Source organism: Scyliorhinus canicula, chromosome 6 (genome assembly GCF_902713615.1).
Source record: "Scyliorhinus canicula chromosome 6, sScyCan1.1, whole genome shotgun sequence".
Lineage (NCBI taxonomy): Eukaryota > Metazoa > Chordata > Chondrichthyes > Carcharhiniformes > Scyliorhinidae > Scyliorhinus > Scyliorhinus canicula.
The window spans coordinates 176,589,247-176,614,688 of NC_052151.1; the positions used below are offsets into that span (position 1 = coordinate 176,589,247).

The window sequence follows — 25,442 nt, forward strand, 5'->3', positions numbered from 1 at the left end:
TCGATTCCTAACCAATAAGTGGGCGGGGTTCTGGATGGCTCGACATGTCCCAATCGGTCACTGACCCCATTGTTTACACTTCCCCTGAACAGGGAGTGGCGCCGAAATGTCTGGGACTGTACCAGTCGCTCGAATACCAGTCCTTTGTTTTGGTGAAGATGGGCCATCAAATGCTGATCAGCCCAGCAAAATGCTAACTGGTCGGAGTTTCGATACTGTCTGGACTTCTTGCTTGCATACATTTCATGCTTTGAGCCGGCCAGAGTCTTGCCGTGTCCATTTTACCCTTAGGCTTTGCGAGTTTCTCTGTCCCTAGTTGCAAGTGGCCTTCCCAGATGGCTACAGTGGAACCACATGAAGTGGGGGAAATTCTTACTGAGTATTTTGTATCAGTATTCACTAGATGGAAGCACATGACGGATGTTGAGGTCAGGGATAGGAGCATGAACGTTCTTGAGAATGTTAATATATCAAAGGAGGAAGTGTTGAGTATCCTAAACTGCATTAAGGTAGACTGGTCCCCAGGACCAGATGCGATCTGTCCCAGGTTTCTGCAGGAAGCAAGGGGAGGAATATCTGGGGTTTTCTGATATATTCATATCCTCTTTGACCACACGCAAAGTTCCAGAGGACTGTAGAATTGCCATATGTTGTTTCCTTATTAAAGAAAGGTGTATAGTATATGCACACAAAAAAATAAATGATCTGGAATAAAATGTCAGTGGTCTCATTAATAAGTTTGCAGATGACACAAAAATGCTGGTTGTGGTTATGGGTTACATATATTACTGAAGCACTCAAAGCACCTATTGAACTGGTCTTTTGTTATGGATCAGACCCCTTTTGGACACCCAATGAATGCCAAATTTCATCTCCAGTGTTCAGGCTCAATTATAGCATTAAACTGACCACTTTAATCAAGAGATCTAGGGGCACTAATGTTGACGAAGGCTCTGCTGCTCAACCTATTTGGTGAACACAAACTCATAGGATTTCCTGAATTCGTTCAATCAATACACATATTTAACAAGCTCAAGTAATTACCTGATCTTACAGCACAAAATATATTTCTCAAGTAAATGAATCTTCCCAATAGATCAGTGAGTCAACTCAGACACACTGGCCAGGGGCTAATTACTGCAGGCTCTAGCTCATCAGCTCCAGGGCTTCAAGCTCTGGGTTCTTTCCTCTTTGGTTGTTCAAGTTGTCGCTGCCAGTGTTCTCTTCCCAGTATATTTATACCTTATTTCCCAAAGTAATGTGTGACCAGGTAGCTTCATTCAGCAAGCAACCAAATGCTATAATTTCAGCAATCTCATTGTTCCTCTTAATCAGATTATCGCCTGGTTACTTTCTTTTGTTATTAGGTTATCTACTGATACAGCTGCAATGGCATTGTCTGTCTAGTTTGTTAAGCTAATATTTGGTTAGAGCTCTCAAGTCGGCCTCGTGTTAAACCATCATGTAATTCAGTCTGGTGACACCATACAAAAAAAGTGTCATTAACTACAAACAAACCCAACCCATGGCTTCCAACCAGCCATTTTAATGTATTCCTGTGTGACTAACAAAATTATGCAGACATGTTAGTTTTTAAATCACCAAATTAGACACTTGCATCACTCATCCTACTATGTTTCCCAAAACATGGCCTATTAGGTTTCTCAAAACACGGATTGCTAGATTAGTGATAGATATGAGTATCAAAAGCATCCAAGTGAAGTGAGGGAACAACTGCAGAACAGGGCTCGAGCAACTGAATGAAACACATAGAAGTAGGAAAAGCGAAGGTGCCCGCGTCAAGTTGTCTAGAAAATGGAGAAAAACGATTCTATTTATGTTTAACAGCTTTAATTTCTATGACAGAATTGTTGGTCAAGGCATTGGTTTCCATTTAAAAGTACAGCTTTTAAAACTAATAACTTAAAACTGCTACAACGTAGATTAATGAAATGGTCCACAATCCTTTCCTTCTGAAGTATTTACGATGCATTTTGATTAACCAGTCTTTTATTATGGAGCTTAAATGGTAAACTGTGATCATCCACTCTAAAGCTGGGCTTCCAATGGAGGAGGCTGAAGAAGTGGCAGCTGACAGATGTAGAATTCATCTGCTTTTCTGAGCTTTCTGGGCAGACTTGGTGACTTTGCCAGCACCAGTCGCCTTCCTCTCAACAGCTTTGATGACACCAACTGCCACAGTCTGTCTCATGTCACGAACTGCAAAACGACCTGTAATATTTAAAGAGTCTTTATTACTTTCAAGTTTGGTATGACAGCAGGGGAAGCAAGTATGTGGGCTTACTTACCCAGAGGTGGATACTCAGAGAAACTCTCAACACACATAGGCTTTCCAGGAATCATTTCAACAATGGCAGCATCCCCAGACTTCAGGGACTTGGGGTTATCTTCCAGCTTCTTTCCAGAGCGACGGTCAATCTTCTCCTTTAACTCTGCAAACTTGCAAGCAATGTGAGCAGTATGGCAATCCAAGACAGGGGCATAGCCAGCAGCAATCTGCCCTGGGTGGTTCAGGATGATTACCTGCAATATGCATCAAATTGGGTTTATATCGTGTAATAAAACCACAAGACAAACATTTTTCAGAAAGGATAACAACAATTATATAGCATTTTTAAAGCAATATAAAAAAAAAGATCCACAGACTGATATTCAGGGCAGATGATCAAAATCTTTAGGAGGTAGGTTAAGGGACATCTTAAGAGATGCAAAACATAGGTGGAGGGAGGAAATTACAGATCTTAGGATCAAGGCAGCTGGCAGCAGTATTGCTAGTGGTGGAGTAATTAACTCTGGGACTGCATAAGGGGGCAAAATAGGAAATGTACAGACATTCAATGCTCATAGGGTTGGGAGAGGTTACAACGCCAAGGTGGAACAACACCGTGGTAGCAATTTGAGAACAAAAATGACCAGGAGCCAATGTAGGTCAGCAGGCACAGGGGTGAACAGGACTTGGTACACATGACCTCAAGTTTATTAAGGTGGATGATGAGGCTGGCCACGAGAGCGCATTGGAATAGTCAAGCTTAGCGACAAGAATAGCATGGATCTGGGTTTGAGCAGCAAATGAGCCGAGGCAGGGGCAGTGTTGAGCAATGTTATGGAGGTGGAAGTAGGCAGGCAGTTTTGGTGTTTATGTAGGTAAAGGATAGAAAAGCATCTCAGGATCAAATACAACACCAAGATTGTGAATACTCTTGCTCAGTTTAAGACAGGTTACCAATGTTGGAAACTGTGGTCAGGGAACATATTTTTGTGATCTGTGGTGGTGTGCCCCTTCCCAGGGGCAGGGGGAGAAGAGAGAGAATCAGTGGTCCCATGATCCATCGGGCCAATCAACAGGGAGCGCAGGTTGTTGACAATTAAAGTCCATTCAAAGTTCTTATCGCTGTCCTGTACAGAGCAGTTTTTCTGAAAATAAACCATCTTAGTTTACCTGCATGTTTGGTCCTCAGTTCCTCAGCTATTACATTTGACAATGGGGTAAGACAGAACTTTCTGGCTTTCTGTTGGGAGAGCAGTCCTTGAATCACAACCCAAGAAACACTTTAGCAACAACTTGAATGCCAAACTGCCTTTATTTGGGAAGTTGGATCTATTTGACCCTGAAAGAGCTGTGGGTTCAACCTGTGGAGGCTTGCTCTTTTTTTTTTAAATAAAGGACCAATGGAATCATAGGCAAGGAATAGCATGCAAGGAATAGCAGAAGGTACACAATTGTACAGAGTGTATAGGATCCCTACAGTGTAGAAGAAGGCCATTCGGTCCATTGAGCTCATACCAACCCCTCGAAAGACCACCCCAACCATCTAGGCCCAATTCCCCACCCTGTCCCCATAACCCCACTCAACCGTTGGACATTAGCAGGCAATTTAGCATGGGCAATCAACCGAAACTGCGCATCTTTGGACTGTGGGAGGAAACTGGAGCACCCGGAGGAATTGAGGATAATGTACAAACTCCACACAGTCAACCAATTGGAATTGAATATGGGTCCCTGATGCTGTGAGGCAGCAGTGCTAACCACTGTGCCACCATGCCACCCAAGGTAATACTTCTAAAAGCCTGCAGGGCTCAGACTTACCATCTGATTCGAAGTCTGACTTCTCCAGAGACTATGATAATAAAAACATTTGAGCAGCTGATTGAACTGGTCAAAGAGCACAATTGCCCAAAACCAGTGATAATGTAGCGATATAAATGATAAAACTCAGAAACACAGGGGAGATGTTAGCAGCATTCATGGCACGGTTAAGGCAGTTAGCTGAACAATGAGAATTCAGATCAACATGAGATATTGAGGTATGTTGCTTTGTGGTGTGGATAACTTCATCTTTCAGAAAAAATTATTAGCAGAGACAGAACTTACTTTGTGTTAGAGATTGCTCAAGCTACAGAAAACACTGAAAAAGGTGCAGCTAGATGAGGTCAACCAACTTTGGAAGGAATCCTCAGGGAATTGCGGTGCTAGGGATGAGAGTGTTGAAAGCCACAAGTCAAAGAGCAGTTAGCAAGACAGAGCACAGAGATACAGGAAGTCTGGTCTGCAGACCAAGAACTTAGGAGAATACTACCGGTGTGGGGGAAAGAGCACTGCCAGGAGAGGTGTAAACTTAAATATGCTGTATGCTTTTATTGTAACAGGAGGGGTCATATTAAGATTAAATGCAGAGCCAAACAAAGCCCATCAAGAGCCAAAAGAAAAACTATGGCTCCAGTGCATAGTTTTGGAAACAATTCCAAAGAGGAATCTGAAATTTACAGAGTAAACAAAATATTAAAGGGAGCAAGTCAGCCCCAATCATAATTACGTTAATGGTAAATGCTCAGCTACTACAAATGTTGGTGGATACCATAAGAGAGCATACATATCGGTATTTACAAGGTGGGGTTACATGAAAAAGCATAATAGCCAGGTTGACCATGTACACTGGCGAAGATATTTGGTACCACAGCAGCACCAGTAACCTACCAACATCATTCAGCCCATTTACCAATCATCGTGGCTCAAGGGTCCAAGTCACCTGGGCCAAGATTGGTTCTGTTAGGTCAGATTAAATTGGTTGGAGATTTTCAGATTAAAGGCGACAATTTTCATGGAATATTCAGGAAATACAAGTATTTCAGAACAAACCAGGCAAGATACAGAATATCAAGGCAAAGATCTGTCGATCCTGAGGCAACACCCAAGTTGTACAGAGATAGTCCTTTTCCATATGCTTTACATGAAACAATAGAAGCTGAGCTCAAGCAGCTGGAGGATTTTGGGCTGCCCCCATCATACCTGTTAAGTTGGGCAAGATCGTCAGGATTTGCAAAAATTATAGTCTAACCATCAACTAAGCAGCAAAACTGATTCAGTACACTATACTGAAAATCTAAGATCTGTATACCAAGTTAGCTGGAGCATTGACCTATACAAAACTCTTTGGTCACGCTCATCAGCAGATGGGCATCTAGGAAATTTACAGTCAACGGCCACAAATTCTTACATCAAAATGCCTGGCTGCCTTTGGGAGTATCTTCAGTGTGGTGCAATATTCCAAATTACGACGGCAAGCTTGTTATGGAGCCTGCCCAAAATAGTTGTCTATGTGGATGATGTATTAATTATAGGAACTTCTGAAGAACAACACTTGGCAAATTTGCAGCAAGTGTTGAAAAGATTAATAGAGAGAAAAATGCACATTCCAAGTCCACGCACTAACATATTTGGGATTCAGAGTCACACTCGAGGACTGCATCTCATGAAGAAGGTTCAAGCAACCCAGGGAGCACCAGCCCCCAGAAACATATTAGAACTAAAATCATTCTTGGGGATGGCAAATTAATTATTCCCAACCTGTCCACATTGCTGGCACCTTTGGGTGTTTCTCAAGTACCAAGTGGTATTAGAATGAACATCAAAAGGAAGTATTTGAGCATTAAAATGACAGTGCCATCTATCACGCCACTTGGTCCACTTTGATCCTGCAAAAGAATGTGCCGACCATTACCCTGTGGAATAGGAGTATTATCCCAAACTTGAGGATGGTTTAGAGACTTACTGCTTTTGCATCAAGAACACGATCAGATGCTGTGAGGGCCTTTTCTCAGATCAAAAAAGGAAAGGTTTGACTATTATTTATGGGATAAACGCTTCTTCAATACATTAACTGATGGCACAATGTTCAGAGAGGACAAGACCACCCCCCCCCCCCCCCCCCCCCCCCCCCAACCAATCAAGTTGTGGACACAAAGGGAACCATTTCGTCTCAAGTCCATTAGTTGATCTTTCACTGTTGGCATCATGACAAGGCCGAACAACTGACTGTTCCAAATCAGAAAGGGGGAGCTGAGTTACAAAGTTGGAGTACTCATGTGGGGAACCACAGTGGTCATTCCTGCTCAGACAACGTTATTACAAGGATTGCACTGTGCACATCCTGGTTATGACGTAATTGAAAATGTTAGCCCCAAGTTATATGTTGTGGCCTGGGATCGATAAGGACAGCGAAGACCTCATTAGACACTGCAACCAATGTCAAGTACAGCGAGGCTTACCACCTGTTACTCTTCTCCACCTGTGGGAACGTCCAAGTCGGCCATGGGTGAGAGGCCACATGGACTTGCAGGCTCCTTCATGGGTAGCATGTTTCTCCCATTATTATTATTGACACTCATTCAAATGGATGGACATTCATCGGATGAAGACCATGACCTCCTTAGCCACAATTGATAAAATCCAGCAGACGTTCACCACACGCAAGTTTCTCAAAGTACTGGTCTCTGACAATGAGATTCATGAGCCAAGAATTCCACACTTCATGCAAACCAATGGGATTCGGCATGCATAGCCCTTATTACCTAGCTTCAAATGGGTTAGCCAAAAAGGTTTCCAAACATTTAAATCTGTTATGAATAAAGTCCTCTGTGCTTTTACAACTTCAAATGGCCTGTTTCATAAGACCATAAGACATAGGAGCAGAATTAGGCCACTTGGCCCATCGAGTCTGCTCCGCCATTCAATCATGGCTGATATTTTCTCATCCCTATTCTCCTGCCTTCTCCCCATAACCTCTGATCTCCTCATTAATCAGGAACCTATCCACCTCTGTCTTAAAGACACTCAGTGATTTGGCCTCCACAGCCTTCTGCGGCAGAGTTCCACAGATTCACCACCCTCTGGCTGAAGAAATTCCTCCTCATCTGTTTTAAAGGATCGTCCCTTTAATCTGAGATGGTGTCCTCTGGTTCTAGTTTTTCCTACAAGTGGAAACATCCACTCCACCCAGGCCTCGCAGTATCTTGTACGTTTCAATAAGATCCCCTCTCATCCTTCTAAACCAACGAGTACAGACCCAGAGTCCCCAAACGATAAGTTCTTCATTCCAGGGATCATTCTTGTGAACCTCCTCTGGACCCTTTCCAAGGACAGCACATCCTTCCTTAGATACGGGGCCCAAAACTGCTCATAATACTCCAAATGAAGTCTGACCAGAGCCTTATACAGCCTCAGAAGTACATCCCTGGTACATTGTAGCCCTCTTGACATCAATGCTAACATTGCATTTGCCTTCTTAATTGCCGACTGAACCTGCACATTAACCTTAAGAGAATCGTGAGCAAGGACTCCCAAGTCCCTTTGTGCTTATGCTTTCCAAAGCATTTCCCCATTTACAAAATAGTCTATGCCTAGATTCCTCCTTCCAAAGTGCATAACCTCACACTTTTCCACATTGAATTTCATTTGCCACTTCATTGCCCACTCTCCTCGCCTGTCAAGTCCTTCTGCAACCCCCTTGCTTCCTTAATATTAACTGTCGCTCTACAGATCTTTGTATCATCTGCAAACTTAGCAACAGTGCCTTCAGTTCGTTCTTCCAGATCATGAATGTATATTGTGAAAAGTTGTGGTGCCAGCACAGACCCCCGAGCCACACCACTAGTCACCAGCTGCCATCCTGAAAAAGAGCCCTTTATCCCCACTCTTTGCCATCTGCCAGTCAGCCAATCCTTTATCCATGCTAGGATCTTACCCTGAACAACATGAGATCTTAACAGTCTCCTATGCGGCACCTTGTCAAAGGCCTTCTGGAAATCTAATTAAATCATGTCCACTTGTTCTCCTTTGTCTAACTTGCTCGTTACCGCCTCAAAGAACTAACAGATTTGGCAGACACGACCTCCCTTTGACAAAGCCGTGCTGACTCAGTCTTATTTTACCATGCGCTTCCAAGTGCTTCGCGATCTCATCTTTAATAACAGACTCTAAAATCTTACCAATGACCGAAGTCAGGCTAACCGGCCTATAATTTCCCGTCTTCTGCCTCCCTCCCTTCTTAAACAGTGGTGTTACATTTGCCACCTTCCAGTCCTCTGGGACCATTCCCGACTCCAGTGATTCCTGAATCATCATCACTAATGTCTCCACAATTTCCTCAGCTATCTCTTTTAGGACCCTGGGGTGTAGTCTATCCGGTCCAGGTTATTTATCCACCTTCAGACCTTTCAGTTTCCCCAGAACCCTCTCCTTAGTAATGGTCACTGCACTCACCTCTGCCCCCTGGTTCTCCTGGAGCTCTGGCATCCCACTGGTGTCTTCCACCATGAAGACTGATGCAAAGTAACTATTTAATTCGTCTGCCATTTCTTGGTTTCCTATTATTACTTCTCCAGCCACATTTTCTAGGGTCCGATGTCTATGTTTGCCTCTCACTTACCTTTTATCTATTGAAAAAATCTCTTCCTATCTTCCTTTATATTACAAGCTAGATTGCACTCGTACTTCATCTTCTCACGTCTCTCCCCTTATTCCTTTTTTAGTTGTCCTCTGCTTACTTTTAAAGCTTCCCAATCCTCTGGTTTCCCACTAATCCTCGTCACTTTGTATGCTTTTTCTTTAACATTTATGCTGTCCTTGACATCCCACGTCAGCCATGAATGCCTTGTCCTCCCCTTAGCATGTTTCCTCCTCGGGATGAATTTCGGTTGTGCCTCCCTAGTAACCCCCAAAAACCCCTGCCATTGCTGTACCACTGTATTCCCTGCAAGGCTCCTTCTCTGGCCAGCTCGTGTCTCATGTCTTTGTAGTTACCCTTATTTAATTGTAATACCGTTACATCTGATTGCAGCTTCTTCTTCTCAAACTGCAGGGTAAATTCTATTATATTGTAGTCACTTCCCCCTCAGGATTCCTTCACCTTCCAAGTTCCATAATCAAGTCTGCCTCATATACACCCATCACCAAATCCAGAATTCCCTGTTCCCTAGGAGGTTCTGTCATAAGCTGCTCCAAAAAACCATCTCTTAGACATTCCACAAATTCCATTTCTTGGGATCCACTACCAACCTGATTTTCCCAGTCCACCGCATATTGAAGTCCCCATGATTATTGTAATATTGCATTTTTAACATGCCTTGTCTATCTCCTGATTTATTTTCTGCCCCACATCCCGACTACTGCTATGGGGTCTGTACATAACTCCCATCAGGAACTCCCATCAGGGTTTTTTTACCTTTGCGATTCAACTCTACCCACAGAAATTCTATGCCTTCTGATCCTGTATCGCTCCTTGCTATCGATTTAACTTCATTCTTTACTAGCAATGCAACCCCGCCCCCTTTGCCCAGCTGCGTGTCCTTTTGATAGGACATATATCCTTGGATATTTAGATCCCAGCCCTGATCCCCTTGTAGCCACGTCTCTGATGCCCACAACATCGTACCTAACTATTTCAAGGTGCGCAACAAGCTCATTTACCTTGTTCAATATACTGCGCGCATTTAGGTACAACACCCTCAATCCTGCATTGGCCACCTCTCTTTTCACACTCTCCTCAGTCACTGTACCATGTACTGTGGCCCTTTTTGATTTTTGACTGTGGCCTCTCTGCCTTACACTTTCCCCCTTCCTGCTTTTTGTTTCTGGCCCCGTTTTACTTCCTCACTACTTCCTACATTAGATCCCATCCCCCTACCACATTAGTTTAAACCCTCCCCAACAGCTCTTCTAAACACCCCCCCCAGGACATCGGTTCCAGTCCTGCCCAGGTGCAGACCGTCCGGTTTGTACTGGTCCCACCTCCCCCAGAACCGGTTCCAATGCCCCATGATTTGAATCCCTCCCTCTTGCACCATCTCTTGAGCCACGCATTCATCCTATCTATCCTGGCACGCCTACTCTGACTATCTCATGGCACTGGTCGCAATCCTGAGATTACTACCTTTGAGGTCCTAATTTTTAGTTTAACTCCTAACTCCCCGAATTCAGCTTGTAGGACCTCATCCCATTTTTACCTATATCATTGGTGCCTATTTCTACTGAAGTACAGAACAACTCCTCATGCAACTCATGAATTACCTCACTGAATTGATCATGGGAAGACGTCTTCGCAAAAGACTCAAATCTAATATTTCCAAATTTGTCAGGGAGGATGGAGGCAAAATAAGATGCACAGAAGAAATATCATAACTCCACCTAGGTTGAGTGGGCCTTTCAGGTAAACAATTTAGTTTACCTAAGAAATTTCAATACTGGTCAGAATTGGATTCTTGAGTGGTTGTGACCAAGGCAGGTGCAGTGTTATACGTAGTTGACGTACAAGGGAAGAGAATGAAGAAACGTGAATGGAGAAATGGACCATCTGAGAAGAGAACCACACAGTACCAATTGAACAGTCTGCCCCTGCTACATCTGTTAATGTGGCACCAGCAATTGCAAATGGAATTGAATCCAACAACCCCGAGAGTAAAGTAACATTCTGGTGGGGATTGGGAAAGGTTATCAGCACTAGAGCACCTGTTAAAGAATTGGTAAATCTCCAGATAAACTTAGAGATATAAAAAGTCTCTCTCCACATCTCCTTCCCTCCCCCCGCTGTGTAATATTGTTAACAGTGTGGTGTTGTGCCTCTTCGGATGGTGTGTGGGGGTCACACATGACCCATCAGGCCAATTGCAGGGAGGCATGTGAATCAAGAGTGGGGAACACGGGTTGTTAACAGAGTCCAGGAGTCATTGGGTTTTGAAGCCTTTGTTCCGTTGCCCTGTGTATAGTTTTTACCAAAATAAACCACAGTTCATTTACCTGCCTAACTGGTCATCAGTTCTTCTCAGCCATTACAGACTGTCTCCAGTCTTCCTAATATTTAGTTGGGGAGAAAACTTCTGCTCAGGCAAGCAGTGTAATAAATAAACAGCAGAGGGATCCAAAGAGGTAGTGGTGAAATGTGGAATCTATTCTGACGGCATCTAAGGGTTATCATGCAGATGTGAAATGGGAGGGGGCTAAGGAATGATCTTTGGGGAACTCCAGAGATAACAATGAGAGGAGAAGCCACTATAGTTGATGCTCTGGTTCAGACATGTAAAATAAGAATGGACCAAAGACAGGAGGAGGATATGGTCAACTTATTCAAGGATGCCGACAGACTGAAAGGACAGATTTCAATGGTCAGAGTCACAAAGGAATGATATTTATGACTGTAGCCAAGGATTCAAAACTGGAATTGGAGAAAATATGGGTAGATCATTTGGAAAGCAACAAATGCATTCACAAGCCAAGGAAAAGACGGTTGGGGTAAGAGTACTATTTAAAATTGGGGGGGGGGGAAGGTTGCATAGGCTTGGAGTACAGAACCCGTGACCAATACACGTCACAGTTGGAACACTGAGGAGTACACCTCAAAATACTTTCTTTGGCCCCAGTGAAACAGCTGCTGCTGGTACCTACACCAAGGCTGTCCTGCTTATGAGTGGTGATTTTGTGGAACTCGCTGTCCCATAGTGTGGTAGAATCTGAGCCATTAAATAGTTTCAAGGAGATAAGATATATTTCTGATTTTAAAAAATGGGTTAAGGGATATGGGGAATAGGTAGGGAGGTGGATTTGAGACCAGAAAGAGATCAGCCATGATCTGATTTAATGGCAGAGCAGGCTCGAAAGGCTGAGCTGCCTACTTCTGCTCCTAATTCCTATGTCCCCTGGGAACCACCTTGAATAATTACAGAAAGTAGAAATAATGAGGCACCGTTTTTCTAACCATCAAAAGGGAGAATCAAAACAACAAGTTCATGATTTAAAACTAATTCTCAGCTGTTACTGCCTGTACATCACGGACCAGAAAGAGAAGACACCGTTCCAACTGCCAGCTGCATTTTGGCAGTGACAAGGGTGCAATTGGTAACTGTAACAGCACAATTCAAAACATTAATTTAAGGAAATAAATCTCAAAACTTCAGGACCAAAAGCTAGTCTCACTATTAATCTATACTAATAGGAAACAATGACAAATCACTGACTTGCGAAGTGAAGTTTGCAGCTTCCATTGGTGGATCATTCTTGCTATCCCCAGCAACATTGCCACGGCGGACATCTTTTACCGACACGTTTTTGACATTGAAACCAACATTGTCACCGGGCATAGCTTCAGTCAGGGCCTCGTGATGCATTTCAACAGACTTTACTTCTGTTGTCACATTAACTGGTGCAAAAGTAACTACCATACCAGGTTTCAGAATACCTGTTTCAACACGGCCTACTGGTACAGTACCAATACCTGAGAAAGAGAGAAAAAAAAATCACAGTTCATATTCTAAACAGAAGATTTGTGTGGTATTCCAGCTGGCCAAACCAGAATTGAACCCAGCAAGATCGAAGTTCAACAGCACTACTACTTACAAATTAAACAATGACTACAGATCTGAATGCCACACTACTACTTGTGGTTAGATACACCATTAACCATTCAAGATTTATATACATTTCTGCTAGAGCTTGTTACCGTTGCGCCCTCCCACTGCCCACACCATGCTACAATGCAAGAATGTGGTGTACATTTATTTTGACGATCAGGAAACCACAGATTAGTATCACAATTACAGGTTGTTGACTGCTTTTTATACATAAAAAAAGATAAGCTTCTGCTTCTTTGACATTTAAGAACTCTTAATTGAGTGATTATTATTTTAGCATTTCACAGCTGAACAATTAGAGTGCAGTATTTTGGAAAAAAAACAATTTGCCTCGGTTTAACACCTTGTATTGTGTAGAAGGTAGGTAACTAAGCAGCCTTCCAAATTCTATTCACCTCTAAGTCTAATAGTCATTTCCAGCCACCCACTGACAATTGCGTTGTACAAGGGAAAAGCCACCATTAATTTCTCGATCAGAACCTAGATTTTCCAAATGTATTTTACTATGAACAGCACTTGACAACATTCAAATCTGAAAACCAAAATACTTGCCACCAATTTTGTAGACGTCTTGCAGAGGAAGACGAAGAGGCTTTTCTGTTGGTCGTTGAGGTGGCAGGATAGAATCCAGACCTTCCAATAGAGTAACTCCATTAGCATTACCCTCCTTACGGTTTATCTTCCAACCTTTGAACCAAGTCATCTGCGTAAAAAAAAACACCCAATTTTTTTTCTTCCTGTTTTCTTCCTATGATTGAACTGCAATATAGTCCATGGAATGTTACATTTGGATTGCAGCAGATTCCAGATAGCTATCCAATTTAGGTACACCTTGGAAAGGACAACCAATTCAGTTAGATTAACACTGAGCAGGATTTAATGCAGCCGTCATGGCAGGAATCATGGCAGCTGGGCCCACATGGGAGAGTCCCACATCAGTCTCCCAGCAACACAAACCTCCCCTGATTAATTTGGAGGATGGAAGGGGCCCCACACAGGATTCTCGACTCCCAGAGACAGGATGTCAGTTAGGCTCCTTAATAAGCTAATTCGCACCCATTATCCCAGCATACTGCAATTTAGTGGTTTGAATTGAGTGGACGCTGTACAGCTTCCTGGGACCCTCAAAAGACCACCCAATAAAAGTAATGGGCTTCTCCGCAAACTGCTGAGGGAGCATCCAGTAGTCAGGCACTATGCCCAACTACGTTGCCTAGCATCAGGCAGATTGGGTGGCCCTAAAGCCACCACCACATTTCCTCCCTTCCTCACCCCACCCCTCCTTCCCCTCACTTATTTTTCTCTGACCCCCTTCCCCATGATCCACATCCTGCTATCACAAACATTTTGCCAGGAGTTTTGTGATCTTAAGCCTCTGGCGAGTGCATTGCTCCCAACTGCTACCACTCCCACTGGCAGCAATGAATAACTATTTGGTGCTGATTGGCCAGAAGTTCTTGGCAGCTGACACTTTGAATTCCTGAGACCTCAGACAGGTGAAAGGTTCAATGCTGGCTAAGTGCCTAAAGGACACTGGATTCTGTCGACTTCCCCACTGGTTCTCTGGCTAATGGGCAAGACCCCCATTAGCCCGACAAAAAAAACAGCCACTGTCAGTCAGGATAACCAGCATTAGCAGATTTAAGATTGCATGAGCTTGCTACAAGCCAAAGTTGCAGCAGAGGTTGCTGCAAACCAAGTCCCTCTGAAGTTACTTACGTTAGCACTCGCCTCCAGCATGTTGTCACCATGCCAGCCAGAGATTGGTACAAATGCCACTGTGTCTGGATTGTAACCAATTTTCTTGATGTATGTACTGACTTCCTTGACAATCTCTTCATATCTCTTCTGGCTATATGGGGGCTCTGTAGAATCCATCTTATTCACTCCAACGATCAGCTGCTTCACACCCAGAGTGTAGGCTAGCAAGGCATGTTCCCGTGTCTGGCCATTCTTAGATATGCCAGCTTCAAACTCACCAACACCAGCCGCAACTATCAGTACAGCACAGTCAGCCTGTAAATAGAAGTAAAGATTAATTCATTCACTTACAAAATTGCCATGATTTTCAAAATACCTTGGAAACTCTTGGCTGGTCATATAACCCACCTGAGAAGTACCAGTAATCATGTTCTTAATGAAATCTCTGTGTCCAGGAGCATCAATAATGGTAATATAATACTTGCTGGTTTCAAATTTCCAGAGAGAAATGTCAATAGTAATACCACGTTCACGTTCTGCCTTCAACTTGTCCAACACCCAGGCATACTTGAAGGAACCTTTGCCCATCTAAGAGAATAAACACAATTAATGGTGTAACATCAGAGCTGCTGCAAGCTAATACCGAATGCTGAAATTATAAGGGTTATAATTCCAGCACACTAATGAGTTTTGTTAAATGAAAACATGCTCCAAAGTCAAAGGCAAATCTTATTCATGCAGGTCAATGTTGTACATGAACCACTACTAGATTTCTACATCAGCACTTGTCACAATATTTCCTGTGCTGAAGCCACAATAAAGGATTGTTTTCCCTCAAAATCCATCAGACCACAAAGCCAAGTGTTTTCATATTGAGGACTCAAGACACCTGCCTTCCCTGATCCGGTACTACAGAATGCAAGAGTAGATGGGAGTAGGTTCTGTGTAACCTTTACCTCTTAACAGGTCTCCCAACTAAATAGCTGTTGGGATTGTTGCTTTCTTCTTTTTCCTCTATACCTCATCAGGTAGAAAAAAAACATTTTACTGGCATAAACTGTTAAAAACAGTAATTTAAAAAAAATATTTTTTATTCCAAACTTATTCAAACAGTTGCAAAACGTAAAAAATCTGGGGAACACACGACCCAACTCAGTTTTACAGTCTGTACAAATTTTCTCCCCACCCCCAAACGAACAGCTGCTCAAACGTGGCCATGAACAGTCCCCACCGTGCCTCAAAGTCCTCCACTGAACCCCTCAGTTCAAACTTCATTTTCTCCAACCAGAAGATATCGTATAAATCCCCTAGCGATTCAGTAAAATTCTCCACCAAGCAAGCAGAAAGGCAAAGGCCACAACATCGGCCCTCCTCTCCTCTGATATCCCCAAATATTGCCACCATAGAGTCCAGCCCGACCTCCACTCCTACAATCTTTGAAAGTGTCCCGAACACACCCGCCCAGTATCTCACTACCTCTCAGACCCTGCTGAACATATTTATGCACATGGTTCATTGGTCCTCGTCCACACATCTCGCACTCATATGCCACTCCCTGGAAGAATCCACTCATCCTCGCCCGAGTTTATGCACCCTATGTACCACACAAGGTCGAATTTACTCTATGCAATGCCTCACTCCACATCTAACTCCCCCAACTTGATCCTCACCAGCTGCACATCCTCCTGCAGTCCCAGGCATCCATATATGTCCCCAAGCCTTCCCTTCACATCCAGAAGTAACAACAGTTCCAGTAGACCAAAGTTTGCCAGCCTGGGAAACCCTTTCCACACCTTCCATGCAAAATCTCTTACTTGTTAATACCTAAATTCACTTCCCCTCGTGAGCTCTACCCTCTCCCTCAGCTCCTCTATGCTTGCAAACCTCTCTTCCAGATACAAATCCCTCTCCCTCACCAACTCCACCTCTCTCCACTTTCTATGTATGCACCATCAGTCTCCCCCTGCTTAAACCCATGGTTCTCACAGTGGTGTTAACATCAACATTCCCTCCATCCGGAAATGGGCTTCTCAGCTGGTTCCACACCTTAATCATGGACTATACAAGCGGTGCCATCACCAAGGCCCTCAGGGCTCTTCCTCCATCGTAACCCATTCTACCCCTCCTTCCCACCACCGCCTCACCTTCTCCATATTCACCTCTCAATAGTAAAGCAGCAAGTTCGGTAGCGCCAACCTCCCTTTCAGAGTCTGCCACAGGGCCCTCTTCACCCATGGCACCTTCCCTGCCCATACAAACTCCGAAATGACTATCCAACTTCCGAAAAGGCCTTTGGAATAAAAATCCGGGGCGTCAGAAATATAAATAAGAACCATGGCAGGACATTCATTTTCACTTGAACCCTCCCTGCCAGCGTCAGATTCAGTGTATCTCACCTCCTAAAATCCTCCCCATCTCCTCCACCAACTTTAATTTCCACTTATGTAGCATCGCCCACTCTCCCGTCACCTGGATCCCCAAATACCTATACATATCACTGACTATCCAAAATGGTAACCTCCCCCTGAATTGAGTCTCCGAGCTGACCACCGGGTACACATCACTTTCCCCCACATCCGGTGCTCCCACCCGGGTCCCTCACTTCCTCCGCACTCACAAACCCCACCTTTTTACTCAGCAAAATGGCCAGCCCCTGCGGCTTAAGTCAAACCCCGAGTGAAATACCTGGCCCACCCATCCCTTTCTCAACTTGACCTGGTCCCTCACACAGGGGTGCACCTCACGCAGAAAGATCACCCCCACCATCAGATGCGCAAAGACCAGAGATCTCTTCACAGGCCCGTTGAGCCTTGCACGTTTAATGTTGCAAGCCTTACCGGAGGCTTACACCATGCCCCACTACCATCCGCCATCCTCCTCTACCAGCTGTCTGCTTCGATTTCACCCTGTACAGGGCCCATCCAAGATGGCTCCCTTCTCCACCCGTGATCATGTTTCTTCTCCAATCCTGCCACGTCATATCTCCCCCACTGGACTGCTGTTCACCAGCATGGCAACTCCGGCTCGAAGGCACCTCCCTATTTACCCTCCGCTCCTCTTTGATCTGTGTAAGCGGCTCCCCGTTGATCTCACCCTCCCCCACCCAAACCGACACATCCCAAGCCACAGGTCGCCACCTGCAAAAAAAAACACCACCACAGGTGGGAGGGTGGGGTGCAGTTGTCCACTTACAAACTTATTACCCCATAACAAATAGTTGACCCAACGAAAATCCTACACCCAAGAAGAAATGACCACGCCCCCGCGCCCCCCCCATACTACCCGTATCCACTGAACTCCATTGTGCCAACTCCTCTGTCTCCCAAAAATCAGTTCTCCCCCAGTTTACCAACTCCACCGACTCCCAATTCAGTTCTATCTCAGTTTATGCTCCAAGTCATTGGCCGCCTCTAGGGTTTCAAAATAATACTCCTGGACCCCCAGCCTTCGAACATCACCCACAGTTTTGCCAGGTCGAGCACCCCAAATCTAATCTGTCATCAATAAAGTACTACCTTGGCCCTGGTGAATCCAGCACAGCTTTTTGCCAGTTCCACTCCAATGTCCTGGTATATTCGGATCTTGTTCACTTCCCATTCACAGTTCCTTTTCTCCCTGGCTTAATGCAGGATCTTTTCCTTCTCCACAAACTGGAGTCTTACGATCACTGCTCGCGGCGGCTCGCCCACTCTTGGTTTCTGCCTTAGAGACCTGTGCACTGTATTCTCCTCCGGGGCCTTGTCCAGCATACCCGAGACATATTTCGTGGCAGTCGTGCCTTCCACTCCCTTCAGGCAGCCAACGATATACAGGTTCTGCCTTCTAGACCTGTTCTCCTGCTCTTCCACCTTTGCTCTCAACGTCTTGGAAATGTCTCCCAGGAACCCCAACTCTGCCTCCAATGCCACCAGCCGATCGCTATGGTCCGACATCACCCTCTCCATCGCCCAGATCTGCAATGCCTGTGCCTCCGAACATTTTTCGACCCTTTCCATCAAGCCCTTCAGGTGTGCAACCACCTTCAATCGATCCTCCTACATTCTTTCTTTGTTGACAGAAGTCCTCGCTAATAAAAGCCATCAACTGCTCCATCTGGGCTTTCCGGCCCTTCCCCCTCCACCATCATTCCAGTACCTGTTGCACCACAGAACTCCTTGGGCAGTTCTTTCACCTTCTTCTGCTGGGTCTGGCAACAGACAGTCATGCCATTCAGGGGAGGGAGAAGAAAGAGAGAGATGGGCTTCTCCTCCACACCTTCAACTACACCTTCCTGTCAAAATTTCTTCTGTTTTTGGGTAAAAAGAGCTCAGTTCCACCCCTACGAGCAGGAGCTGCCCTGTGTGCAACCACTCATTCCATGGCCGTCACGAAGTCTGTTATACCCAGTAATAGTCATGAAGATCACAACTTATTCTTACAATAATCAAGAATAAGTTTGAGGATTTAACTGGTGGTTCCAGTGGTCATGCAGAGGATTTTGCACACGGAGGTTATGCATCCAGAAGACAGGGTTACTGGAGATTGTGTTTTCTTTTGAAGGAAGCAATCCGCTTTCAGAAGTACCATGGGAATACCAGTTTCATTCATATGGCCCTTAGGCATAAGGTTCTCCAGAACCAAGTTCAGCAAATCTACTGTGTCTAAAGGAGTTTTGTTTTTACCACGATTGGAGCTCCTTAGGCAAGAAGAGCAAAGAGCAGCAACTATGCATTTCCACTGTAAACACCAGCATTACTTGCAGCTTAAGTCAATCTGATATAATTTTCTTTTTCACAATGTGATATAATTTTCTTTTTCACACGGAGTGCAACAATGGATTTGGATGTAAAGCAAACTAAAATTAAATTCACAAATGACTCAATTTCCACATTCACCTCATATACAAAGTGCTGCAACGGTATTCAGTAAACAAAATCTAGCTATCAGTGGTTTTTAAGGGTGCACATATGCCAAATGTATGCTTGGGTGGGGCTTTGACAGATGTCAGGTTGATAATACAAATGAGAACCAAGTTGGCAGAAAATTCAGAGGTGAAAAAAAAAATGAAAGGCAGAATATGAGAATAGACTGGCAGCTGACATAAAAGGCAATCTTCATTAGCATACAAATAGAAAAGAGTTGTTTGAGTTTTTTTATTATGTAACACAACTGACGTGAGTTATGCAATTGATGTGGTGCACAATAACTTCCTAAAGGCATCAAATAAAAAGTGCCACATAACAGGCTTGTCAGCAAAGTTGAAGCCCGTGGAATGAAAGTGACAGACAACAAATATACAAAGTTTGACTGAGTCACTGGAAACAGTACTGATGATCAGCTGTTTTTTCCTGACTGCAGCACACTGGACAGTAGGGTATCCCAGAAGTCACTACTTTTGATTTAATTAATGATCTAGACAGCACAGCACGGATTTGCAATTAACAAAACTTAGAAGTATGTGAACCACGGATAGTGATAAGAGCTCAAGAGGGCATGGATGGGCTGGTGGAATGTGCAGACATGACAGATGAAATTTAATGCGTGAAGTGATACCTTTTGGTAGAATGAGGACGCAAAGGAATACAAGAAAAGGATGCAATTCTAAAGGGGCACAGGAGCAGACGGGACCTGGGGATATGTACCCAAACTGTTCATGGTGACAATGCAAGTTAAGTGTTAAGCAAAATCATGGGTTTCATAAACAGAGGCATAGGGAATTATAATGAATCTTTCTAAAAAAACTGATTCAGCCTCAAATGGCAATCTGTAAAGGCTTGGGAGGGTGCAGATTTATAAGAATAGTGTTCAAGCGATGATACTCAGTTATGAAGTTAGATTGAAGATGTAACAAAGTTGAGGAAATTTGATAGAAGTGTTCAAAATTATGAGGGATCTACAACATTCTCATTAGTAGGCAAGTTGACAGAGGACATCTGCTTGAACTGATGGCAAAAGAACCAGAGGCAACATGAGGGTTAGTTTAAGATTGCGATGGAGCAGACTGTGGTTTTGAAAAAGGAATGATAAATTATTTGAAAAGAAAAGATTTACATGGCTGCAAGGGAAAGATAAGGGAGTGGGGCGAGCCAAGATGCTCTCAAGCACATGACAGGGAGAACGACATTATGGTATAGCCATTCTACGATGGTTTTTAAACTATGTATAACATCTGATTTGAGCATTAAGAGAGGATATCCAAATCATAAAAGCATCCAGAGGAATTTGCTGTGTACCTCTGAACTCTTCATTCTAGATCAGCCTCAGGCTGACAAGTGAATCCTGCAACAGAAATACAGCCTTGCAGCGATACAATTAAAACTGCCTGCCACTTATTTTTGTTCTTTTGGATTGCTGTCAGTCATTTTCAAACCTGCTGCAATCCAGACTGTTTCCTTGGGATCAGATGGCACACTACTACATTTACTGTTGCACTTGACCCAACACAGCATAACTGTCTCAGGAACCAGTCTCAAGCTGTGACCTATGCCATTAAGTCATTGTGTGCATAAGTAATACTTTAAGAATAAAATGCTTGAAACTGTTCCTACTGCCCAGGCATGGCAACTTTCAAATTTGCTTACCTACAATAATTTACCTACAATCAAAACCCCAAATCAATTTGAAAGGCACAGCACTAGAATGTCAGTCAATTACCCACCAAATCCAACTACTTCCCTTGAAGTACAATCAACTCCAGGATTCACTATTCAGGCACTTCTCTAGAGAAATAAAATACAACCAGGGACAACCATAAAAACATGCTGATGCAGGGATCCTGGCAATTCAATGCTCCAACAATGCAAGACCAATAAGCAATTTAACCCTTCGAGTACTCTAGCATTTCTGAGCCATAATTTAACTTGTAAAATCATAACTAGAATCAATATCCAGGTAGAGGTTTTAATTTCGATCATATTCAATCAAATACTCATTTGAGACCACAGGACAAAGCTTTCTCGTACTCAAAGGATTATTTTCTTTCCACCCAAAAGCCAGAAAATCCTGTACCTCATTGTGGTACGTTAACTGCTTTCTGTATAATAAAGCTTAGCAGAAATGAATGGAGAAAAAGAGATAGGCAAGTGCAAATCCTGCTGACTCTATAGATGCAGCATCCTGGATTCTCTTCAGAATTTAGCCTACCATTCACTTTGGTAGTTTCATTCTCATTTTTCAAGAGCTTGGATCCACAAAAACAGAAAAGTAACTTCTTGTCTAGTTGCAGTGATGGATACAACTGAAGTGGGAGGGTTAAAAAAAAGACAATTTCATTACAATGCAGTTCGTACAGTATCCTACATGACATTTACAATATTGTCACACTCATCGGATCTTAGATTACAGATTGTACAAGATAACTCTCCAGCTACTTATTAGCATCCATACAAAGTTGAGTTTCCTCACTTTCTCACCTCAGCAGCTTCCTTCTCAAACTTTTCGATGGTTCGCTTGTCAATGCCACCGCATTTGTAGATCAAGTGGCCAGTGGTAGTGGACTTGCCAGAGTCCACATGACCAATCACAACGATGTTGATGTGGATCTTTTCCTTACCCATTGCCTTTGGCGGAGGATGTTGCCACGGTGCTACTCAGACCTAAGGAGCCAGGGATCGAGGTTAATTGATCGACGAGACAAGAGAGAAAAAAAAGGGAAATCGAATCAGCGTCAAGAGGCCAAAACCCCATGCAAGCCCACTCACCACTTCACTGGGCTCATGGTGTTTAATCTAATAATCCCCCTCGTTATTATGGACAGTTGCTATTTACACCCGAGTTACAAATTTGAGTAAAGCCTGCCTCCCCCTCCAACCAGTTTCCCTCCTTTTTTGACTATTTCTCTGACAATGTATCTGCTTTGATAGATACCTGCCGCCTCCCCCTCTCTGACGCCCCCTCCATGTTGCTCTCCTCCATTTTGATTGACAATAACCGCACGTCCCGGGCTCGGACACACCGGCCATTTTCTAACGGGCACCGAGCTCCGGACTCCCCGCTCTTCCGCGGGGCGGGGGGGGTGCACTCGGCATGGATTTTATTCGTTTCGTTAAACAATACAATCCCACAATTTATATATATATATATCTTAAATCTCAGGGAATTGTTCACACAATAAAAGGCGCCGCCGCCCACCTGTCGTCTGCACTAGATCTCTGGCTTTTTATTCTAACGATGCCATAGGAGCGGGCGGTGGGCTGGGAATCAGCATCGAAGAGGGAGGCTGAAGTGATCAGCAATTTGCTCCTGCAATTTGGGGGGCGGAGAGCCGGGTGTCGGACGGCCCCCCTTTCACCGGAGAAATCAGCCCAAGCCACCGGACTGACCTACCGATCGCCCGGCGATGCGTCTCACGGAGGCCACCCCCGGACTTCCAATTCCCTCAGCCCTTCGCACCTGCTCCGGCAGCCCACCGTGCTGCCTCCCCCAACACCCACCCTTGCCCTCGGTACTTCATCATTTCCCCTCCTCCTCCTCACTACGGCGGGGTTTTGATCTGAGGGAGGGGAAGATGGCAGGACGCGTCGAGCTCAGAGGGGCCCGGTACCCACCTGCTCCACACGCGCTCGGGGGACAAGCCGAAAGCGGCTGCGTCACGGCTATTAATAGGGACGGGAGGGGGTCCGCCGATTGACTCCAATTGCAACCCCTCTTCGCCCCCAATCCACCGGCTCGAGCCCCGACCCCGCCCCCTTCACACACGCACACACACCGGCTCGAGCCCCGACCCCGCCCCTTTCACACACGCGCACACAAGCCCGCACTGGTTCGCGCTCTCATCCCTGAAGGGGAACAGAGTCAGAATCAGGGGGAGAGGGTCCAGCACAGACAGAGGCTATTCGGCCCGGCGAGATCGTACTGGCTCTGTGCGAAAGCAAGCAATTCACCTCCCGCCCCCTCCCCATCCCTGTCCCTCCCACCCTTTCTTTCCAGTAGCCCTGCAAATCTTTCTTCTTCGGATAACCTACCATCCCGTTATCTTTTGAAAGCCCCTATTCGATCCAGTACAACCCGGATCGTAGCCACTCGCCACATGAAATATATTTTCCCCACGTTGCTATTGCTTCTTTTACATTAAATCTGTGCCCTCTGGTTCTCCAACTGTCCACCAATGGAAACAGTTTCTCCCTATTGGACTGGCCAGGGTGTCAGCTTGCCCGATGGCAAGTGGGCCCCCTATATCAAATAAAAATGCGATAAAGAAACAAACACAGACAACTGTTTTAGTAATAAAAAGGAATAAGAAAAAAAAGAGAACAGGACACAAATAAGCAGTGCATGAAAAGGAACGAAGCAGGGGAGGTAGTGGAAGGATGTCGAATGGGGGGCCGGGTCAGGCATAATTAAGGAAATTCCATGTTTTCAGCAAGAGTGTGTGAATTTAAAGATAAAGTTACAATTCGTGATTTGAGATGGTCGGCAACTTCAAAGGATATCAAGCAGTAGTCTTGGTTCAGCCAGTACATCGGTCCGGGGCCCGAGAGCCAAGAAGGGGCCCGTGAATCTATGAAGGGCCCTTAAAAATTATTATTAATTAGATAAATAAATCTCCAACTTCTTTCCTGAGATTTGTATTCTAACTTAATAAAATATAATTGTTTTTAAAAAGAGCAATACCAAATAAAAATGCAATAAAGAAACAAACAAATAATCACTCAGTGTATGAAGGAACGAAGCAGTGTTAAACGGATGTGAAAAGGAGTGGGGGGGGGGGGGGGGGGGGGGCTGGTTCACCCGGGTCGGACATAGTTGGAAATCCACGTTTTCAGCAAGAGTGTGTGAATTTAAAGATAAAGTTACAGTTCGTGATTTGAGATGGCCGGCAACTTGAAAGGATATCAAGCAGTACATAGGGTTGTGAGGTCACCGAAAAGGAGAAGCGGTACCTTTGACCGTGAATCATGAGGTCAAAGATATTGAAGTGATAAGCCATGATCGGTAAACTCAAAGGGTTGCGACTTGTAACACTACACTGGTATCAAACTGGACATGTTAACTTTGGTCGTGGGACCATTCCTAATGTCTTACTATAGTCGGACCAAACTTCTAAGTTTCAACAGTTGTCTCAGTTGCTTGCTGGTGTGAACACTGGACAGTGGATTGTCTCCTCTTCTGAAGCTGCATAGGCCACAGTAGTATTGACTAATGAACATAGCCTATTGAAGTGTAAGTAAGTTAATTTATATTTTTTATCAAGTAGGGGTTTATCTGGCGTTCCTTCAAGTTATTCTTGCAATCATCAATATTCATTTTTCCCAATGTGGGCTATTTTTAATTAAGTTTTTATTTCAGGAATATTACCCCTACCAGCATGGAAAAGAAAAAGCATAAATCTGGGTCACTAAAACGCAAAGAACAAAAAGAAGCAGAAAGGAAGGAATCAGCCAAGCGATGCAGGCCTATTACAGAGTTTATAATACCACAAGCACAATCCACATCAATATCCAGTTCTGCAACAAATAATCAAGAAGCAAGAAACAATGCTCATGGTGATGATGCAGTGACATGCGAGTTACAAGAACAGAGAAGAGCTACTTTGAATGTAGAGACAAATACAAGTGCATCCATTACTAATCAACCCAGGCCCAATATTTCTTCTGGCTTCCTTGTTCCGGTATCTGTACTGCCTGTAGTTGCAACATCTGAACACATAACTTCAACTAATGACAGGGAATCAGATATTCCTTCAAGCATAAATTACTTGGTTTCTGAAGCACATCCTGTAAATGAACCTACGCAAGAAAATGAAAGATCAATTACTGGAATCTTCCAATATCCATCACGAGCAAAGCTAAAACAGTTTTTTGCTGAACATCCACTTCAGCCACTTGATGATCTGCCATTTGATGTATGAGAGGAAAATTATGAATGACTCAGTCCCAAGAAAATGGCTAACATATAACAAAGAAAATAGATGCTTATATTGTTCATACTGCTTAGTCTTTGAGTTTCCCAATACTTGTAATCCATCACCCTTTGTACGTGGCTTTAGTGACTACAGGCGTATTATCCAGAGCTTGACTTTACATGAATCGACAACAACACATGTCAGAAATGCTCAGCAATAT

The 25,442-nt window shown here is 44.2% G+C and overlaps 1 protein-coding gene across 3 annotated transcripts; it reads right to left on the bottom strand.

Annotated features, from left to right (window-relative positions):
• Window positions 1-1,834: 1,834 nt before the first annotated feature.
• On the bottom strand, window positions 1,835-23,090 carry LOC119967667 (elongation factor 1-alpha 1). 3 transcript variants are annotated; one of them, XM_038800479.1, is made up of 8 exons: window positions 22,926-23,090; window positions 21,792-21,974; window positions 14,809-14,988; window positions 14,419-14,715; window positions 13,252-13,402; window positions 12,307-12,563; window positions 2,310-2,544; window positions 1,835-2,232 (listed from the first exon to the last, which is right to left on the bottom strand). In XM_038800479.1, the coding sequence occupies exons 2-8, from the start codon at window positions 21,933-21,935 to the stop codon at window positions 2,108-2,110; spliced, it is 1,389 nt and encodes a 462-aa protein (XP_038656407.1). In that variant the 5' UTR covers window positions 21,936-21,974; window positions 22,926-23,090; the 3' UTR covers window positions 1,835-2,107. The 3 variants fall into 3 exon arrangements, with proteins under 3 accessions (XP_038656407.1, XP_038656408.1, XP_038656409.1); XM_038800480.1 differs by lacking the exon at window positions 22,926-23,090 and adding an exon at window positions 22,705-22,726; XM_038800481.1 differs by lacking the exon at window positions 1,835-2,232 and having other exon boundaries at window positions 2,302-2,544; window positions 22,926-23,079.
• Window positions 23,091-25,442: the final 2,352 nt, after the last annotated feature.